Raw genomic sequence first — 23,803 nt, 5'->3', positions numbered from 1 at the left:
ACTGCACATGTATTATAAAGAAAGCACACCACAAGAAATGAAAACAAACTGAGGCAGAAGCATTTTGCCTCAAGATTATCTGAAACCTTTAAGGCAACTATTGGTAATGGCCCATCTCTTTGACTACACACAGGTCATCTAACACAACTATTTTATTAAGACTGGGGGAAGACTGTGGCCCATAGTAGCTGAAGCTGTGGCACAGGGCAGGGTAATTTGGTACAGACTGACTGCCGTGATTCCTCACTCTATTACACACTGCAGTAAATCCTGTGGCCCCTCAAGGGTCCAATGAAAGAGAAGCACTCGGGAGAGAGCTCCTTTAATAAAAGTCTTCCTAAACTTAACCATAAGTGTCAGGTACAGGAGAGCAATTACAGCAGAACTGCTCTTGCTCCCTTTCTCCTGTTCTTACTTCCCCCTCCCCCTCTTGTACCTTACTTTATCACTCTACTCTTTGTTTCCTTACTCTTCTGCTCCTTCTATTAACACATCCCCTCCCCTTGCTCTCTCGCCTTTTTCCTCATCCTTCTCCACCTCCATTTTTTCACTTTTAATTGCAGCCCATAATGACTTTCTCTAATGTGAATAACCTGCGCCCAGTGAGCTACCCAATTGCCATTACCTGTTCTATCACCTCAGACTTGCAAAGGAAGCAGTGGCACCAGATGTGACCTCTAAATGTACCAAATGAAAAACAGGAGTGAGATCTCTCACATGCATCGTCCATCTTCCCAAAGCCAGTGGTGCCACAGCACACTGCTCATCTCTCACTGAACACTTTACTACAAGAGGTAGGTCCAATTCTACTCTACCAGGTGCCCCCTGCTCATCTGAGATACGGTGTGAGAATATCTGTCAGCTGTTCAGGGGTCAAGACTGCACTTGTGAGTGGATAGGACCAGGCCTGACAGTTGAGCTTAAAACTTTAAAGGGGGGGGGCATCTTCAAATTATAAAAAACAGCAAATATTTGCATTTGGTGAGTTTGAGCCAGTGCCAATTAACATCTGGGACTTTTGCTCAAAAAGTGGTTTCAGTGATTAATCCAATGTCAAAATAGCAGCCAATTAATCTTCTGCCGATTTAACTGATCATTTAATTGTTTTATGAGGTCTAATTATTAGTCATGAATGAATACTTTATATTTTCTCGTGAAGGGGTCTATTTGGGATAGCTATCCGTGCAGAGGTTTTGGTCTGCCTCTTAAATACAATTTCGGTGGATGGATTTACATTTGGAGTGGTCTTAGTATTGAAAAAAAAAAATCACATTTACAAAATTCAGAAGTACCACTGTCAACAGTTTTCACAGGGACTATTTCTTAGGTAGAAATTAGTTCTAGTGAAAACTATTCACAGTGAAGTCTGTGGATTATCAAGAGTAAATGTAATTTTCAGTGCTGCGAGCACCACGAACAAAATGCCATTCGACTCCTCCATTGTGTGTAAGTCTATATAGGTCTATTGGGCCTGCCATTGTGAGTTGGAAGCAGATATTTCAGACGTAGATACTTCAAAACTGGTCAAATAAAACCAAATCTATCGGTAAGGCTAAATACCACTAGTATGGTAGCATATATGCTTTTGTAACTTGGGTGAATCATCCTTTAAATTTTGCTTGAGATGATACAAAACCATTTTAGTATAAACAAATGATTAGTATACCTTTCAGTGTCTGCTTTCAATGTCTGGGGTTTGCTGTCAATCCCAGGGAAACTGTTCATATCCACATAGCCATCATTCTCATTGCAGGCAACTGTTGTGCGGTTTGGATCCTCAAAAAACTCAGTCACGGTGTGGGATCTGGTGGGCCTGCCTGGGATCTGGATGTTTTCATAGTCTGAGCTCATGGCTGGGATGTTTTCATAGTCTGAGGTGTCTGCACTGGGGAAGGAGATGGAGCGAGGTTTGGTCAAAGGCAGTGGCATGACAGATCGGCGAGAACGCTCCTCAAAGGACTCTACTCTGGAGACGGTCCTGCCGTAAGCTTTGGGGTCACCTTTCCTCCTCTGATGGTCATTGTAGAGGACAAACGTGGATGGCAGGTCTGAAGGACGCTGCTGGGGGTTCACCATGTGGGACTGGAGCTGAGGAGAGCTCCTATGATCAAGCTCTATGACTCTTACTGGGCCATGGTGGCTGGACTCGGAGGAGGAACGTGAAGAGCGGACACTTCCATCACTGAAACCCTTCGAATCTGTCTTCTTCTTGAACTTGAGCGCCAGAAAGCGTTTAAAGGAAGACTTCTTCTTCTTAGGTAGGTCGCTGGGTTCATGTTGGATCAGGAGGGATGGGGAGCTCTTGGTGACTGGTCTTTTAGTGATGTATGCCAGCTCAAAGGGCGGTGGGATGTCCACTAGAGAGGTTGGTGTGGAAACACCACTGGACGATTGATGGCTACGCTGGGAGAAGCTTCCAGAAGAAGTTATGACACATGGGAGGGAAAGGGTGTCATCTTTCCTCTTCATCCTAAACTCATCCTTCAGAGATTTGTTGATGTCTGTTGGGGTGGTCAAGGACAATTCTTGACCCTCTGCAGACCGAGAATATAATAAGAAGCGGCGAGACTTCATAGACGGGATCAAACAGTTGACCCCAGGCTGCTGTGAATGGCTGAGTGGTTCATTGTTCTTATCCAAGGCCACTGTACAGTAGTCATGAGTCTGGTACTCTGTCCCTGTCTCTTCTGGTACAGTTTCTGGGACATATCCTGGAACTTTCCCTGAATAAGAGCGTGACCGTGTGACAATAGTCTTCCTATCCAGTGCTACAAAGCTCTCCCCTTCTGAGTCGAACCCCGCCTCTTCATATATATGCTCTTCACTGTCGGAGTCTGTGTCTTCATAGTAGGGCACAATATGGCAGTCCAGCTCCTCAATGTCTTCTTCGAAGGCCTCAGTGGTGTGGGCGAACACCACTCTGTTGGTGAGCTCTGGGGTACGGCCCTGGTCTAGGTCTGCTGGCACTGTTATGTTGCACAACCTGAGGCGAGGCTGACAGCTTTTTCTGTGGCTGAGGAAGGCCTGCTCTCGTTTAGCAGTTCTCTCTTTTGCACTTTTTCCTTTGATATGTTTCTTTTCCATTTCTTCGTCTTCATCCTCATCGCCAATCTCAACATAATCCTCTGATGAAACACACTCCAACTGCTCGAAGTCATCTGCTTTAGGACAGAGTGAATCGTCAATGTCTGCATACTCATCTGCTGACTCACTGTCCTTTGCTGTGTCTTTGAGCTGATTTGACTCCTCTTTGCCCTCCTCAGTCTCACCCTGTTCTGAGAGGGCTTGCTTATCCTCTAGCTTGTCCACATCATCTGATGAGACATAGTAAGGTTCCTGGTTAGAAGCACCTGGCGTTTGCAGTTCATCTAAGGGTTTGTCATCAGTATCATCCTGAATCCACTCGGGGTCAGCAGTGCTGGTCATGTCTCCCGGAACAGCTTCTATGACTGAATAAGGCCCAAACACATCTTCAGTGCTGGATTTGAATCGAAAACAGCCGGAGAGGTCCTTGGTGGCCCGTTCTGGTTGCCATACCTCTGTATCCCCTGTTTCAGCTGGGTCACATGACTCACATGTATCACTAGCATCATCAGTGGGGCCAATCACATCGTAGGGATACTCCTCAGTTACAGTTGGCAGCACGCTGAATCCAAATGCAAATCCTCCAGCTTCCAGTTCAGTCTTGTCTGTGACTAAGTCACAGTGCAAACAGTCCTCACTCTGGTCTCTGTCTGCTTCATTAAGTCCAATATCATTCTCCTTATCACCCTGACTGAGTGACTGTGTTTGATCAGGGTTTTGCTCTTCTACATTTTCATCAGAGAGTCCTGTAGGATCACAGGGTATTTCAGTCTTTTTACTTAAACTCTGTTGCTCCTCTTCTCCCTCCTCTCCTGCTTCATCCTCTGTTTCAGTCAGAAGAAGAGAAGGTGTTGATGTATTCTCGTCCTCAGTGTGACTGCCACCTTCAGGCCGGTTCAAGTCATTATCAGTGTTTTCATCTTCAGTTGTGTCAACCATAGAACCATCATCTCCTTTAACTGTGTTCTCAGAGCCAATGCTGTCTATGTCGCCATCATTATCTAATATGTCTACTTCTTTTTCTTTTTCTTCCTCAGTTTCTCCCTCTACTATGTCCTCTTTGTCATTGTCTCCTGTGTCATTGTCACTAGCCTCACTTTTCTCCTCTTTGTCCTGATTCTCCTCAGCCATCTCATGGAGATCTTCAGTCTCCCCATCAGAGTGAGCCAGGTCTCCGTTACTCAAGCTCTGTGGGGGACAGGCCTCCCCCTGTGGGTGAGACTCATACAGGGGTCTTGGCTTGGGGGCGACAGGCGGTTTTGGACCACGGACACGGGTACACGGCCTGGACATCAGCTTGGACTGTACTTTGATGGTCAGATGACTGCGGACCTTTGGCTGAGGGGCTTGTAGTGGATTTTGAAAATCTGTATAAAGAGAGTGAAAGATAATTAAAAAGCTGTAAAAACCACACAAATAACATTTTCCTTTTTAAAATACGTTTTACTGTTTACTTGCTAGGGTAAAATATTGGGCCCTGTTTCTGTATAGAATGTAAAGAGGAAGCCTAGACCTGTACAGTTGTCAGTGACATGTAGAATGCTGCAGGGAACATTATCAGCAGGAAAAACAACAGAGCCAGAGGGTAGTTACAGGAGGAACAATAACATCTCCCTGTCTGGGAAATGACACATGCAGGTTGGTCGCTTATAACAGGATTAGATAAACAACTGATCAAAGATTTAAAGATGATTTCATTAACATTCCATAAATGTCCTTATGTGCATTGAAATGCCAACAAAAGGGATGATTACAACTTATAGGGAGCCTCTAATGATCCTAATTTTGACACTGTGCAACACATCTTGCTCTTCAAGCTAGGCTTCACTTTTAGTTAAATCTTAAAAATTGTGAAGTCATTAAAGAGTACTGCTTACGAAATTTAGAACTGTCATGAAACACACCCGTACTTAACAAAGTGTGTACACCCCTCGTCTCTTCCTGTTATTTAGTACCTGCCCTGACGCACATCCTATTAAACCCTGTGTGCACTCTGGCTGTCTCTGAGTGTTTTCTCTCTCTCTCTTTCTTTCTACCAGCGAGCCTGCCTGTCTCTCTCTCGTTCGCTCTCTCTAGACATCATCCTGAGTGTGATGTTTGTGAGAAACTGTCATTCATTCCGCCCACACTGACAGGTATACAATTTTGTCTCTATGAATATCAAAATGCCCTTTTTAAGGAATTCCAGCTTCTTCTTCAGGAGAGCCCCCTTGCAGGACACCACACAGGATGTCCATGGGGGGAAGGACATTAACAGCATGGCCCCTCATCACGCTTCCATGAACCTCTCCAGGAGTACACATTTTCACAACACAAATGGACTTCCTTCTTGTCATTCTTCCCCGATTCTCACTAAACATACTCACTCTGCCTCACACACTCAAATGGGTAGACCCACACTTTTTTTGAGGGGGAAAAGGTCTTTTGAGTGCGTCAAAGAACAATAAAACTGGGAGAGAAAACAAGGGTCCCAGTTTGACAAAGAACGCAACTGCAAACAACAGGATATGAATTATGCAACAAGAATTCAATTAAAACAAATGTTTCTAAAACAAAGGAAGAGATAGACACTGGGACCTTGGCTGTGCCAAACTTACAGGATATGATTTCAGACTTTGTCCTGATCATGAAACGTCACCTGTCAAGTCTTAACAACCTGTCTAAAATCTAAAGTGACCAGGTTGTAGAATAAAATTGGATTTCATTGTTAGAATAACGACCTTCTTTGAAAAATTCTATCATACACAAACAACACAACAAGCGAACGATTTCTCAACTTCTCTCTTTTGTAATAGATATATATATAGATAATTGATATGCAGGACACTGTGCTTGCAAGAAAGGTACCTGTATACCTTCTGTATACAACAATGGCTCTGTCTACTTTTACAGACGTAGATTAAAATCCTGGATCTATCCCCAGAAGGCTACTTATCCTAGAACAGAACGACTCCAAAACTGTGTGTATATTATTCCCTTTACTAGAATTGCTGTTACGGGGAAACCAGCCGAATCATTTCCACGTAAATCTCGGTAGTTGTGCGGTCAGCCTCTGCAGTTGTGGTGATGTTTCATTTTTAACCACGGAATAACTCATTTCAAACACTAAACAGGCTGCACCAGGCTGCCTTGGATATGCATTTGCATGTTAACTATGTGCAAAATATAGACAGACAGACTTAACCACTTTCATAAATGAACACCGCCCCCCTTATAAACCTCTCAAATACGCGCACACATGAGCAGAGCCGCATGCTTTGTTCCACTTTGTTTGTTGCAAAACACTTAAAAGTTTGGTTTTCCAGACTCTTCGCGTGAACACACAACCAACCTGCGTTCATTGTGGGACATCATCATCCACGGGATCCCACAGTTATCCGCATGTTTTCCCCCGCGCCGACCGCGTCCCTCCAAACGACGTGGAAACTTTAATCCAAATACGAAGACATTGCGGGAAAAAATCAAGTTGCGGCGGGAGAGCCGGAGAACATGTCGCCTCGGGTGGCTCCAGTGGCAGTGGACTGTTCGCAGAGTGAGCAGCTGAGCGCTCAGCCGGCGTGCATCTCCAGTGCCGACGCTACTTTAAACTGGTGCGCTCCTGCGTGGAAACGGGAGGTGCTGCTCGGCGCTTCCTGGGGCTGAACCACACAGCGCAGCGCGGGCCGGGAGCGCGAATCAAGCTCTCCCTCTGTATGTTTCATTTTTGCCATGCACAGCTTCGTATCTCAGCTCTCAGCTTGCACAGAGGGCATTAGTGGGCTGTTGTATTCACATCTGGTCATGTTTTTTTCTTTTTTTTTTTCAGGACACTGCTCCACAGATGTGTGCAACGGTGCCGTATTTTAGAGGCAGCGGGCTAGACTAGAATTGAATTAGACCAAACCCACTCAGTATGGGAGATTTGGACCAAAATTATATTCCACAGTTCATCTCCAATGTTGTACTGTGCACGTTTACTCTGCAGCTTCTGTTTTCGTACGAAGAATAATACTCTCTTAAGTCACATCTGCCCATGTTTTTCTGCATGGCACATGCCCCCTCACTGATATGGGCCTAGAGAGGACAACGGTTGGAAAGTTAAGACCCGCATCCTTACATGAGCTATTGAACTGTGTCATGACATACTTTTCATACATGAATGACTGAAGCAACGTGTAGCCTTTGGAGAGGATTACAGTCAGAAGTCAAGCAGAGATTCTTCCCACTGTTTTCTCCAACATGTTTTGCTCATGGATTATTTCCTGAACCAGAACAGTGCATAGAAAGGTTCCTAAAAGCAGTTTCCAAAAACAGTTTCTCTAGGACACCAAAGCTTTTGCTATTGGCCGGGCTTCCTGGCGCGGCATCTGTTGCATGATTGAATGAATGCAACCCTTTAAAAACCGTTCTTCATAACAGGAAACTGCTCTCCCTGTTTCCTGCACAACAGGCAACACTTCCTTAGCAACAGATGCGAAAGGTTGGTGATGTTAACCCCTTCGGTAACCTCTAACAGAGCTGATTAACTGGTGCTTTGCGGAGCCTGATGGTTCGAGGACCAGACAAACATTGACCGGCTCCAGTCTGGGGCCCGTAGTTGGCTTTCAAGGACAGAGACACCTTGTGCAACACACTGGGAGGCTGGGATCGTCACCCACTTGGGTTCTTTGATTTGACAGCTCCCAATGCTGGTTAAACGCCCACACATCGGGATGGGAATATCTCACCTCTTTTTTCCTTCTCGTCTACTCTTCTACACACTTGAAGGTCAAACAAAGCAGCAGACCTCAGGGATTTTTACAGGAGAGGTGAAGTGGATAGCGATAGAGTAGAGACGAACAATGAAAGGATCAGCTGTGCTGTATTGCCGCGGGGCTCTGGTCCTGACTGCTGCAGCGGCATACAGACCCATACATTATACGCAGAGCAAAATTCCCATTCCAGATGGTTTGGTGCAGGATGGATTAGACTCTGCTGCAGGTGCAAAGCTCTATCAGACTGTAAGAGGTGGTTAGAGTGTGTTCATTCCATAACCACCTCATGTTATCCTTGCACTTGCATGAGGGTCATCGCATTAAAGGTAAAAAAAATGTTGGTGTATGGAATGATACATTTTTGAACCATTGTAACTAAAGAGGCTATTAATCATGGAATAATTTGTGTTGAAGATGCGACCATTGTGTTTCCTGCAGTGATTAACCTGTTTATTTGTGTCATTAGGATGCTGAGTAATGTATTTTGCAATTTGACACAACAGCACCAAAACAATTAAATCAGTGACTCAGTTGTTTTGTTTCCACGTGTTACAATTGTGTTACTGTAATACCTATTATTGAGTGTTGAAGCCAAGAAAGTTTTTAATGTGTCAGTAGAAGCACATTTATAGCTGTCGTAATGTAACCTTTTGTTTTTGAATTGGATGACTAAAGATAGCTCTGTTCTGGTCTTTTGGCAGTGCCAAATGTGCCTCTCTCAAGAGTATTCTACTCACAATTGCTACATATGACCTTTTTTTTTCTTTTTTTTTTGCTTTCATTTGAGCAAAATATGTTTTGCCTTTGCAGGGTGTGTAAATAGAACCTGTCAAGAGTATTGTGTCATGTGAATGCGGAGAAGAATGGCTTTAGGAGTAAATATCCCTCCAGATGTGGCACAGACGGTCAAAACATGTTTTTGGATGGAGGACACAAATTTCCTGGACCGCCTCTGGCTGTGTGCTGCGCTCTGTCACCCCACCTGGAACATGACTTGACTGGACGAAAAAAAGGGGAATGGAGACATTAGGGAAAACATGCCGTAGTAGCAGGGAACAAACTGACTTCATCTCCCCTCCACTCGGCTGCAAACATAACGCCAAACAGGAAAGGGATTAGGGAAAGGGCTCAGCAACTTGTTCCCAGAGCTGAGACAATCTGTAACACCTGCTTTGCCAGAGAGTGGACACTGAGCTGAATGGATGTGCTGAGTGTTTTTATTCCCCTCTGAGACTGAAGCTATGTGACATCACACTTTCTTGCAGCTGATTACTGAAAAGCACATGTTTTGATTTTTGCCCCATTATGACACAGTGTGCTACATTGTCCGCGTATGTCAGGGGCAGGTTTGCTGCAGGATTAATTTCTAAGAAAAGAGGGCGCTTCATCATGCCGTTATGCAAATGAGCTGTAGTGTATTAAGTTCAGGTATTGATTTATGTGATACTCAAGTACAATCAGGCAGAGGTCTCTCACTCTTTAAAGTGACCCAAACACCTTTGTAATTAGATGGCAAAGCATTTGACTGCTGTAATGGATCGAAACACTATTGACATGATTTATTGATTCCCAGCTGTGCACAACAAGTAAGGAGTGCTCTTCTGAAACGTGTGTGTTTGCCCTGAGCTTTGGACCCTGATTAAGAGACTTTGGAGCAGAGGGTATATGAATAACAGGACAACACACTTTAATAAAATGCCAGAAAACTGAGGAGTGCAGAGATTATTGTAGAATTAATGGAGTTTGGATATTTTCGACAAAGAACTGTGACAAGATAGATAAGCTTTATTAAACAGAACCAGATCAACCACTGTTACCCAAAAAACTCCGGTGTCTTTTCGCATGAAAATAGTTTTGTGTAACCTGAGTGAAATGAGAAAACCCCGTTGTCAGCAGCGTATACTCCAATCTCTCAACAATATAAAGCCCGTTCCCCCTCCCCCCAACCCCCAGTGACTGCCTTTGAACACACACACAGATGCACACACGCACACACACATGCGTTGTGTGCGTGCTCTACAGTAAACAGGTGGACCATGGAAGTCAGCACTTCATCAGAAAAGCAGCAAATTCAGGCTTAATTCCCCACAGGGCCCTCAGAACTCGAATCCATGAAACTGGCCTGTATAATTTCGTTTGTCATCTGAATACCAAAGACACATTCCATTACAATCAACAATGTTCGAGGTATGTTATTGGCATTGTGCTGTAGTCATCACAATGAGGGTTTCTCCCATGTGTAAGCCCTTTTTAAAAATGAACATAACTTATCCAAATAATGACCGAGTTGTGTGTCAGTGGCTCATTAGGTCACATTTAAGTAGTAATTTCAGCAGATCTGTTTGTGTTACGTCTAGCCCACTCTAAGATAAAGTGGCAGCACTGCTCCATTACCAACAAAACAGAGTATTATTGCTCTGTAGTAAAAGGCCACGGCTACGACACAATAGTTGTCACACTGTCGTTAATTAGCCCGAAGCCCAGAGAGTAGGTCAGACTCTGATAACAGATGAATTTGTTATTCTTTTTCATTATTGCTGCATAGACAATCCTCCAAGCTGTACTGTAAAAACAATGATTTACTGGTTCATAATAAAATTCTCATGGAGCCTTATAAAAAAGAGGCATTTAAGTCCTTTCCAAATAAAGCACAATAGCTCAGTCAAAACATTATATGCTGGCTTTTGGTGTCACAGATTAATGAGCACTGTAGAAGCTTGTCGTTGCGAGAGACTGGTGGGTTTGTGTGGTCTCTGTCTTTGCAGGTTTTTACTGCCTTATATATTCCCTCACTCTCCTCAGTTCCTTTTTTGTTTATCCTTGTAATAGCCTTGAACACTCTGGTCCGAAGTAGCAATATAACACACATTCTCTGCATGGGATCTGCTCCGACTGTGTTAGGTCTGTGTTACGTGTATTCAAGCAAATGTGTGCTGTACATGCCTACGTATGAGCGAACATGGAGCAAGTGTGTATGTGCTATCCACAAGCACCATTCTGATTGTGTACGGCACTAAAGGATCCAGAGGGAAAACAATAGGATCATGAAAAAAAAGCCCCGAGCCAGAATTTACTCTTCCTGTGAGTGTTTTCACATTTCTCAGCCAAAGGAGACTGGGCGGCTGCAGGTACTCCTGCTAGTGAAACACACACGTCTTTGGCAAAGCTTTTATATAGTCTCACGCAAGTCTAGCTGAAGGTGTGAGCACACTGTATGACTTATGTAACAGCCTGCAACAAACCAACCATGTCATTTAAACCCATACACAAGGCTTGAATGTGTCTGCCGTTAGTTGGAAGGCATTCATTGTAGAGCTAACGCATTTGTTGCCGTGTGGTACGTCAGAGTTCCCAAATGAAATATCGTTCTTGAAGGTTTGTCACATGAATAAAAAGCACGTGGCATTCTGCCCAATATCAGCACAAACCATAAGTCAAACCTTTGATAAATCAGTACTATTCATTCCGAGCAACAGCATGTGCATAAATTATGTACGTTACAAAAACAATGATACCCATACGCACACATCACAAGAAGGAAAACATATCTGGGGGCTTTCCAACTTCTTCTGACAATGCATCTTTCATCATACTGCCCATGTTCACTGATATGAGTGAGCGATGTGATGTCTGTGTGCATGTGTGTGTTCACTCAGCCTGGCTCTCGTTGGTCTGGATAGCTGTGTGGAAAACACAGATGGTTGTTGCTTTTGCTTCTTCCGCCAGACCTGTGTGACCTTTTACACAAAGATAACAGGGCGGTCTCTTATCCCCAGGACCCCCCCGTCCAAAAAACAGCCAGGCCTGGCAGCTCAGACAGAGGACTTCCTCCCTTCGAGCTGTCTGATAGAACAGTATCAACAGACAGCGCCACAACCTCCCTTTTGTGTCTCCACTAGGCTTTTGTTTTGGAATAATTAAGTCCTCTCTAACCAAGACAGGTCCCTGACAAACAGGAAATGAGAGATGAAGTTTTTAGTAATCTTTGTAGTACCCTAGCAGGCCTTTTAACTCACTGGTCATGTATGTTTCTTACTCAGATGAGACACACTGTTCATGTCAGGCAGGACATTTGCTTTGATGGTGACGATTAAATCATACATTTGATCCTCATTGGAAATTTAAATCATAAAAAAAATGGTTTATTCTATGAAAAGTCATTTAATTCAAATTTTCAGAATTATACAAACTTTGGGTTTCTACTCTGGATCATTGTGCTGTTTTCGTGTACTTTTACTTTTTTTTATTTTTACTTACACTGTGTATCTCTTTTCTGTAGAGGAACTTTGCCACAGTGACTGTAGATGCTGAGTATTATTTTTCTGTGTAGTATTTGACCATTTGTATACAGTCCATGTACTTTCAGACAATCCAATTAGATATTTGAGAGATAAGGATGGTAGAATTCTATATTTTTGTCATTTGTTATGTCACCAAATCTTAGAAAAGACAACAATGCGTTGTTGTTCGACCTTCCCAGCCTGTGTGACTCTCAGCGCCAAGCCCGCTTGTTCATATGGATGACTTAAAATTTATAAATAAATTCCTAAAACTGAGCTGAACACTGTCGTTTTTAGCAAATGTTACTCAAACAGGAGTAAATAGGGCACTTTTGGGGGGACTATTTTCATCTGTGGATTAATACACATTTGTGGAATATGCTATAACGACAATACTCATTAGTAGGACACACTCATTGATGGTTTTGTTGTTTTTATGGGATTTGTTGACTGTAAGAAAAATCTACAATATCACCAGACTTAACCTTTAACAACTTCACTGACTATCTTATTTCGGGGACCATCTATAACTTCACTCTAGGCAACTCATTTTGTTCTCTATCTGCATAGCGTGTGTGATTGTGTCCTTTCTGCATGTATGCTGTGCAAACTTGTCTTCACGTCATTGTGAATTTGCCTTTGGCAGGACAGTTTCTTCCCTGGAGAACATTGATGTCCGTTCTTTGAGCACAAGGTGACCCTATAGGAACCGGTTATGTCAGGATATACCGTAGAAGCTTATTAGAATATATTTGACTGTGCTAATATCTTTTGTCCCTTCTCTCCTCCCTCTTTTGCTTTCATTGTCAGTGTCATCCTCTTTCACACTCTTGTTTTCTTTTCCTTTGTTTCTCTTTTTATCTCCTGGTCATGGACACACACTCAAGGGACATGAGCAGTCTAGCTGTCCTGTCTCTGGTCAGATATTTTGCTGAGGTGGTTTTAGCCGGGGCTCTTGTGTATTCGCATGCACAGTGAGCCTCAGGGGAAGAGGGGTGTGGTGAGTGGCGGCGGGGGAGGATGCTTCATATACAAACTGGAGGGTTTTCTACCAACATCAGCACAAACAGCACGGCAAATTTTAATTCACCAAAGCTGTAAAACCACCAAAGTGTGGAATATGCCTCAGCGTGTATATTTGATCGTGTGATTTATCATGACAACAAAGCATAAGTCACAACATTGCTAAAGTATGGTGGTGTAGTTAAACTGGTGATAATGAAAAAGACGTTGATCTCGAGAGACCTTTATTGGTGCTCATCTGTTACTCAGTGGGAGACAGAAGAAGCGGAGAAGACTTTTAACAACATTATCTATAAGTAATATCTGCCCCAGGTGATGGGTGTCAATCTCAACACCATGTCAGCTGATGTCAATCAGCAGCTATCACTCCTTATAGAGACAATGTGTTTCCATGGCAACCCCAGAGGTCAAAAGGGTCAGCTTTGATACAATGCACCACGACCGATCTTTACTGTCGTCGCAACACATTGGCAGGGTGATATTGCCTGAGCTGTCATTATTTGATGCAGTGAAAATCACTCTTGCTCCATCCCCTGGGACTCACTTTGTTTCCTCACCCCTCATTGACCCAGTGGCCATTGTCTGTATTGCCCACACTCGTTTTCTCGAGCGGTCCCTTGGCTCTGCTGTGAATTTTCTGGTTTATGAATTCAGCTCTCTGGCGCCAGGGCAATAACTGAGATTTAAATGTTAGGTGATGGAGCCACTTTAAGCTTAAGTAGGCAATAAAGATATATTGCAGTACAGAAAGTGTCTTTTTAAGTGTCGCATGTGTACAGGTTGAAATATTTGTTTAGATTTTATGTGTATGTGTGTATGTGAGTGCATGGACAAATTTTGTGTGTTTTTTTCCATTTACCTCTAATGAGGTTAAGTGGCACCTGGAGGTAAAGTACAGCTGAGGTCATAGCCAGACCACCAGACAAAAATGATTTGGAGTATTCATTTTTGTCATGTTTTATTCAATTGTGTTTTGTTCCCCTGCAGTGAGGCCAAATTCAAAGCAAAGTACTGAGTGGTAGTGAAACATATCTGAGTGTTACTGGGAAATACATATTGCAGTAGCAGCAACAATTCCGACTAAGCTAATGACATGTGGCTGATTGGATTACATAGATGCATTCAAATGATTTAACCTTGGCATGAGTTGTGTAGGATGTCAGTGTTGCAAGGCAGAATGTTTGAATGTTTTTTATTGTATAATTTCAAAGTGTAACTATAATAGCATCACCATCAAAAATGATTTCCAATTGTGTTGCAGAATATATGAAAATGAAAGAAATAAAAATAACACTGTTGCAGCCATAGGTCCCCACTGTGAGGAAATCTGTACCTTCAAGCAGTATGCACATTTTATGTGCTCCATTATAAAGTTTGTGCAAGCACAGAGATAAACAGGCCATAAAATGGGAGATATTATCCTTGGGGCAAACCTCACTATTGGATTCCTGTTCTCCTCAGGATGGACACATGCTTATTGTGCTAAACAAACCCCGGCTCCCTGTAGCAACAACACATTTCAGCATTTTTCCCCTCCTGCCTTTGGGAGGTGTGAATGCGTGTACGCAGGGAGTTCGCCTACATTTATCCACAGATCCACTTTTCATTACTCTCATAAGCTCAGGTCAAGGGGTGAGGTCTGCTTGGGTCTTACAGCGTAGGTGCACAACTAGTGTCGGTGAAATGAGATGTAATATGTGGCTGGGTGGCATTTATCAAACTGTACGTCCTTGCGGCAGACAGTGAACGGGGCAGACGGTGACAGGCAGGGAAATTAAGCTTTAGGTGGCCGCTGAGATGGAACAGGAGATGTCTCAGTCAGATAGATAGCAGCAGGCTAACAGCCAAGCCACTGAGCTCCCTGCAGAGACTGTCAGCGGAGCACAATGTAAATTATTAGATGGAAACAATTGCAGTGGTAGGCTATATGCTTCAGAAACTTTGTGCTAAAGGGGAGCACATAAACAGAAATTTTCATCAGTAAGGTGTTGTGTAGAGTGAGGTATCAAATTTGACATGATTACAGCACATTTATAAATCAGATCTTGTTTTTTCTGCAGCTATGACCAGTGTCCTAACCTGCAGAGGACAAGGCTGTCCCAATCTCATCTCCGATGTGCATCCATTACTGTGTGGAATTATAATGAGACACAGCCACTACAAGGGCAGAGCCAAACACTAACATGATTATGGTAATGACTGCCTTCAGCTATCCTTCGAAGCGCCAGGGAGATGCGCACTGAAAAAGCAATTCCTAACAATTAATCAAAACACATAAATAGACATAATGGCATTGACTTTCATTCCTGGCAGACAAGCGATTGGTGAATGTTGTTGATACCTCTAAAGCTATTCAATCACTGTGAAGCATGGGGTTGGAGGTGGGGGAATTTGGCAGGCTACAATAGATCATGTCAACATTGAGTTTACACTTTGTCAGCAAATGTAATTAGCCTGAATCACAGTTTTACATTTTACAGACCTGAAGCACATATCACATCCATCTCACCAGACTACAGAAATTTTTAAGTGGCTAGTTGTATTTCAGATTAAACAAACCCCAGGGATTCCCACGGTGATGACAAACTAAACTTTACTGAAAACAGTGCTTCTAATGGTGTGAGGTGAGAGGACATGCTGTGAGAAGTCTGATCATGAAGAACTGCAACCAAACAAGGCAAAGACCCTACAGCCATGTTAGCAGCCCTTTGAGGCTGTACTCAGGCACAGCAGAGCTTTGAGCTAAATGCTCCCATCAGCATGCTAACATGCTCACAGTGACAGTGTTACATGCATGTACTTGGCAGGTTTAATGTTCACTGTCACTGTACAGCTAAGGCTGATGAGAATGCCATTTGTTTTGCAGGTACTGTATTTGGTCATTAAACCAAAGTATTGGAATAAGTCAAAATTTGCCCTGATGACGCAGCTACATGAAAAGTCCGCGGATCACCATAGTGGTGTCAATTCTGAGGGGGACATGAATGTCTGTACAAGATTTCATGGAAATCCATCCAATAGCTGTCAAGACATTTTAACAACCACAGATATGAATCTCATGGTGGTACCACAGGAAAAGTCAATGGATCACCAAAGATTCATCTTCTGGAAACCATGAAATGCTGTACCAGATTTTGTGGGTCATCCAGTAATGGTTGAGCTATTTCAGTCTGGACCGAAGTGGTGGATCAACCTACCCACCAACCAAGAGCCATGGCACTCGCATGGCTAAAAACAAAAGGTATAAATGACATTCTGTTTAACTAGCACTGAAAGGATGATGTGAAAAGCGATGAAAATGTTCCCTTAACTTTATGTCTGATCACATTAATAACATGGAAAATTTTGCACTGATCACAGGACAAGCTGTTTCTTGTTTTTTTTTTAATTAGACGGATCGGAATTAAAGCCTATTATAACAATGCTCTATCTGCTTGACAGCACTACTGATTGGCTTTTCCACTGCTGAGGAGAGCAGCATTCACACACACAGGGTGTAAATCCTAACACCTCCTGTGTGCCACCAGCCTTTCACAGGAACATCCCACCTCAGCACATACGCTTAGTGATCTAATCTATGTGTGAGTAGTCGAGCATACGGTAACATGCAAGTGTTCAGTACTATTTTATCTACAGGGACAGACAGTGCCCCCACCTCCCTCCCTTTCCCTTCCCCTTCTTCCTAAAAATAAATGGGTTTTGTTTATGTTCTTCCCCAATTGGCAACTTTCTCTTTTGCTCCTCTTTTTCTTGTTTAATTTGCTGGTGTTTTTTTTATTTTATTTGGGTCTTTCACCTTTTCCACACAAAGGCTTTGCTGCTTCTTTGTTGCAGTGGAGCTGTATTATATGGCTGTAGGCCCTGAATCAGCAGAAGACTATATAAAGCCTGTCTTGTGTTGATCCAACTGAGACTGGACCAACAAGCAGGACTGGCCTCTCATCAGACAGGACTTTATATATGTCTTATATATATCATGATGGAAACCTCGAGGGATTTCTCTCTTTATGTTACTGGTTTCAGGCAATAGGAAAATTCCAAATCCACAATAAATAATGATTTTTTTTCCCTTTTGCCCCCATTTATGTTCTTTATCAGTTTCCTGTGACATATAGTGTGATTTTTCAACCTCAGTACCACCATGGGAACCAAGACGAATACACCGATCAGCCGGTTTTAATGTTGTGGCTGATCGGTTTATATGGCTCTTATCAAACAGTAGCTTAAGGGTCTCTGTATTTCAGCAAGAGTCTGTGCTCACATATAAACACCTTACATCATCACTTTATGAAAAATATAACTTTGGAACACCTGCTCTTATTTGATATCCCAAAATTCACATCAAAAATAATATGAAAATACAGTTTCATATGGAAGCAGCTGTTGCATTAGGTCAACACTCACTGAATTCAAGACAACGATATGGTGCTGATAACAGCTGTAGGCAAGGTATCAAATGAGATAATTTGGGGCAGACTGAGCAGAAAAAGCACAGGAAGCACCCCCTACAGTTTAACGTCTAACTCTTAACCCTGTGGATTGTCAGCTGTGTTGGATTTGGTTTGTTCATGAACATCATAAAGTGGTGGATGGTTTGTGTTTATTAGCAGGGAGGCGATGGCTTAGCCATGATGGAGTTGTATTGATCCTCCATCAACATCCCACATGTTAAATCCTCATCTTGACAACTGTGATTGAACACTTTTTTTGCCTGTGGGTTGTGTGTGACCGTTCACGAAGAAATTAGTGATTAAGTACAAATTGTTAGCAATTCCTCTAGTATGGACATTTGCACTCTATTACCCAAATATTGTCATTCTTATTCTCACAGAGTAAATGTACTATTGACGTCTATCTCTGTCTCCTCTGTACATACGACATCTACAGCATTGTGTGTATCCTAGAGGAGGGATCCCTCCTCTGTTGCTCTTATGGAGGTTCTGAAGGTCTAAGGATGCTGGGTATCAGATAGTACAGATTGTATTAGCCTTTACATTTGGGGGAACTTGGTTATTTGTGATTTTGTGCTATAAAACTAAGTTGAATGCATCTGGTTTAAAAAAAAACTTCTGCAAACACATGATAGGTTTTGTTCATGCCAAAAATGCTACTAGCATGAACAAAACCTATCACGTGTTTGCAGAATGCAAGTTTAGAATTACAGTATTTTTTATTGAGCTCAGTTATACACAGTAGATATGTACTTATATATTTATAGTTACAGAGTTCTGGTACAGTGCAGTTACTGCAACACAGATGTGTAACAGTTAAAATGAAAGACCAGTGCACTAGCTTGTTGCCAAACCAATTACCAACATTTTCAGTTAGGTATTTTTTGTAGGAGCTGCATGATGTGCAATGGTGCACAGTTCCACTAGTTTGAAAATGTGCATTCCTGACTGCATATTAATTATTTGTTCATCAAGTTAGGCCCTAAACTGAATTTCCATCTTCCAAGCTAAATTCATTTGTCCATAATATAGCTTGATGCTAATGACAGCCATTTGTCCCCTGCTCTGCCAATAGATTACTACACTCTGAAAACAGCCAGGTCGATTGACTGTAGGAAGGTGTAAAATACAAATGGACACCCTGTCAAACCATCTGAAGGCCTTCCCCAGGCTGTTTACTAAGTGTTTGCAGTGGAATTAGTGCAGTTCTGTGAGTGACAATTCGAAGTGCCAAGTCTATTCTACATAACTATGCATACAAATTGTTTGCTTTGGAAATGGGGATATACATCTGAAAGGAGACTTTTACAGTCTCTGACTCTGTGGGCTGCCTTTTGTGGAGTGGCAATTTCATGTGTAGGGTGCACATGGGTGCACATTATGTACAGCTGTACAAGCTGTACATAATTGTATATATATATATTTATATATAATAAAAGTGAGGGTGCCATTTTTAGTTACTCTTTTTCAATTTTTAGAGGATGGATTTAAAAGAAATGATAGCCTTCATGATAAAAATCTGTTGGTTCTCATCTTATTTTAAAAGTAGAGATGAGTTTATCTGAGTCTCCCTGAGTTTTATCTACTGTGCTGTGCACTGACAAACAACTGTTGTGACTCAGGAAGTGAAGTTGCCCCAGTGGTGGAAGATTTCAAGGGCTTCAAGCATTCTGGTGGCTTTGTGCCAGCAGTTATGATCACTAGCAGAACCATTATCTACTTCTACAGAGAGTTATAAACCTAATGACACATAACCTCGTTTTCTAATTCATTATTAATCTGTTTCTCTGCAGCTGTAATCAAGAGGGAAAATCTGCTCAGAATAGATGGTTTTATTCCGTTTTTTTGCAGTCACTGTGCAAGCTGTTCATGCTCCCTCACTTGCTACTACTGAACAGACAGAGGTGTGATAATTATTAGGAAGTACAGTATAAGTACAGTATATTACTATTAGGACATTGAAAAATGTCCTAATAGTAATATACTGTACTGTACCAACATGAACTGGCCGGCAAATGACCCACACACAGCACAGGCTAAGACTACAGCTGTAGGCAGCCTCTTTTTGGCAAAGCAGTAAATCCCCACTAGATGAGGTGTAATGGGGGAGTGTTGGTGGCTGTGATCCCCTCTGCCCGGGCTTAATATGGTATTACCTGCCCCCACAACACACTGGCATGTTGGCAGAAAACACAACTAGGATTTACTCTTTATTATCTCAGTGGAGCATTTAATTTTGTGGGCATTTGGGTGGGTTAATGGTACAAACGGGCAGATGTCAGGACCGGCAATCACTCAACGTGATGCTGGGAGACATTGACATACGACAGAGTCATCACCTCAGGCAGAAGTGAGAGAGAAAGAGAGGGAAACAGTGAGAGAGAGAGCATAATCCTTTGTTTGGGATGAAGAGGCCCCAGCTGGCCTTGGGTGTCCCTGTGTTTCTATGTATATACTGTATATTCTGTATACAGAGTCACGTGATGGTCATTCCTTCACTGAGTGGCCCATAGGAGCTGATGAACACCACTTGGCCACCTCATTATTAAATACGTTAGCGCCCAAATTGTTTTTAATCAAGATCTCATTTTAGTTGCGCTCTAATGAATTCATTATGGAGGGGCTGGGGAGAAGATCAGTGCTTGCTGGCAAGCTGCTCTGAGCTTCTCCCCAGCACTCAGGGATCCACTGTTATGTCATCAAACAGAGCTGATTCAGCGACACGAAAAGTAAGTTAGAGTAAAAGGCAAAAAGGAAGAGGTTAGGGAATAAGCAACCGCTCTTACCCACTTTCCCATGCATGAGTGATTCCAGGTGAGATAATGGCCTTTACTTTCTAGTGACATTAAGACAAAGCATTTAAAAATGTGGGTGAAAGCTCCATTATTACAGTGTAACTCTGATGTATACTCCCTGATCACTCCTTTTCCACTGTAGTTACAGGTTTTACAGGTGTATCCACAGGGTATACACAGGGTGAGATGTGATAGCATGGAAACACTGGTACTACAAGTCCTACACGGTCAGAAACACAAGCAGTCAGATAATTTGAAATGTTGTAAAAAAGACAACAGTTTAGCCAAAACCACTTTCTTTGGGGGCAAATAAACTGTAATAAGGAAATATCCTTTAAAGAGAAGAACATACAGTATTATTCTTGCCTTGGCACTCATTTGAATGAGGAGTTCAAAGATACTACACCACTGTGTCTCCACCACTCAGAGATGTTTAACAAGTGTACAATCAAATCATATTGTCATTATTCTTGCTTAATGTGGCAATTAATTGTATTCATGGATTAAATTATGACTCTTTAGGAGGAAGGTTGCATGCAGATGTGTAGCAGTGACAAAGCTGCTAGTCTAGAAAAAAACACAAACGAATAATCACACATTCATTATTGTGTGATATGTCAACATGAGTGATATTGTGCATACTGTTCTCAGCTAGCAGTTATGATTATAGGAGGCTCCTTTGTATAATTCTAAGTGAAAAATGAATAAGAATGTTACCACTCTTTTCATTATGTAATGTCGTAGATCTTAAATACCATTATGAGTGTGAATAAAAATGACTTATCGTTTCAGTGGATGGAATCGAAATCACATCAATCCTGCCAGAGAGAACTACAATATTGCGAAGCTAAAACATGTTTTAATACGTATCGCTGCTATGATGGAACAGCATCTTTTCTTTTAGGTGTCACTTTAATAGTGCAATCTCACAGGCAATTTAACTTTAAGGGCTCCAATGCTGTCAGGTGCACTGCTGTGTGTTATTTTAAAGGGGATAGCCAAAGATTTCAGGATACTTATTTCCTGTGACCGTTTCAAAATAATATTACATGCAAGCATTACCCAAAAAAAAAAAAAAAAACTGTTGCAGAAATCAGTGAAATGACAGAAGACATAAGCTGTAAGTTGCTAGTGGCATCAGGGCACCAGCAATCCAAGCCTATAGGCTTTCTCCTTAGTCATTCTCAGTTGAGAGGAAGGATATACCCCACTTCCTTAAGCTCCACCCTGCCCAAAGCTCCGCAGAGGAAAGAGGAGAACATAAAATGCAGGGTTAAGGAATTCCCTGGGGGTTAAACCTTAGGGTGGGAAAAGTATAGACAAAACACAGTGGCTTCTCTATTATAAATCATGGCTATTTATCTGGCATGGCAAGGTGTGGAACATCTCACACCTTAACAGACGTGCGTTCGAGTTTGTAGCTTTGATCACGGTATTTGGTTTGATAGAGAGCAAGCAAAACCTGCCGCAAATAAAAAGGGCCGAGGAAATTTCTGAAGCAATGTTCCTTCGTTGACCAAATGAGATCCGCAGTGAGTCATTGTTCGGCTTTGACGCACCAAAAATCTACAAGATCAAGGGGGGGGATTCGAGATTTTGATGGAAAAGAAAATCCCATTCCCTGCGCCACAGACTCTGTCATGGGCAGGTGCAGGAGTGAGAAAGGGACAGCTCTTCGGGGTTATAGTTGTGGTGATTTTTGCTCCAACCTGAGATAAGAGTGGCAGGGGCAGCTGGCTCACCAAAGGGGTACTTTGGATGACAAAGTGCTGCCAGTGCACTTCGACATTGTACCTCTACTGTGCATACTGCTTTAGTCAAATGATGCCCCTTGATAAAACACACCACAATAAATTTTATGAAAAGCGGAGCTTCATCCTTCTTGGACAGCAAATCTAAACCTCGAACTATCTGTTGTTTGCCACTCTGTTCCTAGGTGTGTTTCAGACCTGTGAGGAAATTCTTGGGTGACTGCTGACAGCCTGGAGGTGGTCTCCACAGTGCACAATGTCTCTTTTCAGCAAGGAGGGGACAATAGTGATGGAGGAACAGTCGGAATGGCAGAGCAGGAAGGATGCTGAGGAGGACAGGAAATAGGAAGCGCAAAGCAGGAAGAAATGCTGTTGAAATAGCTGGAGGGAAATCTCCATGCCACTGTCGTAAGGTTTTCCCGAAAGAAATTCCCGTGACATCCTTGAAAGATGCAGAGAGCAAGCCTCTCCCAAAGTTGAGAGGTCTTATGCAAGGTATATTTCAGTGTTGATATTAACACTATACTAGTACACATCAGCTCCGTGGAGACATGGGTCCATGCGTCCAGTTTTTTGTCGTGTGACATTTGACTGGCCTGAGCAATATATGTAAGTCTTTGTGCCAAAACCGCTGGATGTCAGTGGTTGTTCTACTTTCAGACTTTGTACCACTGTATGAGACGTTGCCTACAAGCTGGTGGCTGTAAGAACAAACCTTGTAGCGGTGTAGCTGTCAAGAACTCATCATAATAGTAATGAAATTTAAAGGAATAGTTAGACAGGAAAATATATGCCACTCTCGTGTCTGTACGCTGGAGCCGGCAGCTGGTTAGCTTAGCTTAGCACATAGACTGCCAACGGGGGGAAACATCTAGCCTGGCTCTGTCCAAATGTAAAAACATCAGCCTACCAGAACCGCAAAAAACCCCAGTTAACACGTTGTATCCTGTTTTTGAGCTGTTTTCCCTCTGCATCCAGTCTTTATGCAAGGCTAAGCTGATTACCTGCTGGCTATAGCTTCCTGCTTTGCATACAGAAATTCCTACAGGCAAGGGAGCGAATGAGTCTATTTCCCAAAATATTGATCCCTTATCTTTATATTGATCTATTTCTATTAATCTTTTGCCCTGCATGCATCCATATCTAGCTTTCTGTCTCCTGAGAGCTAGTCCCATCTGAGAACCTGACAAACTCCATTTGCTGGAGGATATTTCTTTTGTTCATTGTAATTATTTGCCCAGTTTGCTTTTAGGTTGTTTTAAGTGGCAATCTGTAACTAACATGAGTTCAAATGTAAACCTAATTTGCCAAAGTATACTGTTCTCTCATTTGTGAATATCTGTCTTTCTAAAGTTTAGGAAAAAAACTACTTTGCCTCCTTTTTGTCATGACTGGAGTCATATGCGGTGAATATTCAGACTTAATGAGAGAACCTATATGGTCAAAGGTATGTTGCGTTAAGGGAGACACTGCAGGCAAAAAAAAAAAAAGAGGCAATATTTGGAGATTTTGGGCTTCCAATAAAATGTCTTCTTTCAGACTAGTGCAAGGAAAATTTCCAAAATACACATTTATGTGTTTATTTTACTACACTTTGTCTATTTACGTCTGTAGATATTTCAATTACAATACGTATAATTAAAGGTCGTTTTCTCTAAATTATTTTTTTTTCATACTCTGAGCCAG

At 42.4% G+C, this 23,803-nt stretch overlaps 1 protein-coding gene across 1 annotated transcript in view; it reads right to left on the bottom strand.

Moving 5' to 3' along the window:
* Positions 1 to 6,647, bottom strand: part of fgd5a (FYVE, RhoGEF and PH domain containing 5a) — a 29,553-nt gene extending 22,906 nt beyond the window's left edge. Inside the window, exons 1-2 of the mRNA XM_040159067.1 lie at positions 6,416 to 6,647; positions 1,667 to 4,451 (exon numbers count right to left, since the gene is read on the bottom strand). Of these exons, the coding sequence (XP_040015001.1) occupies positions 1,667 to 4,451; positions 6,416 to 6,425 (2,795 nt within the window). The 5' untranslated portion in view covers positions 6,426 to 6,647. The remainder of the gene's footprint in view (positions 1 to 1,666; positions 4,452 to 6,415) is intronic.
* Between the last annotated feature and the right edge of the window lie 17,156 nt (positions 6,648 to 23,803).

This window comes from Xiphias gladius, chromosome 21, assembly GCF_016859285.1.
Source record: "Xiphias gladius isolate SHS-SW01 ecotype Sanya breed wild chromosome 21, ASM1685928v1, whole genome shotgun sequence".
Taxonomy (NCBI): domain Eukaryota; kingdom Metazoa; phylum Chordata; class Actinopteri; order Istiophoriformes; family Xiphiidae; genus Xiphias; species Xiphias gladius.
Note: the sequence above shows the minus strand (reverse complement) of the source record. Positions and strands in the feature narration are given on the sequence as shown.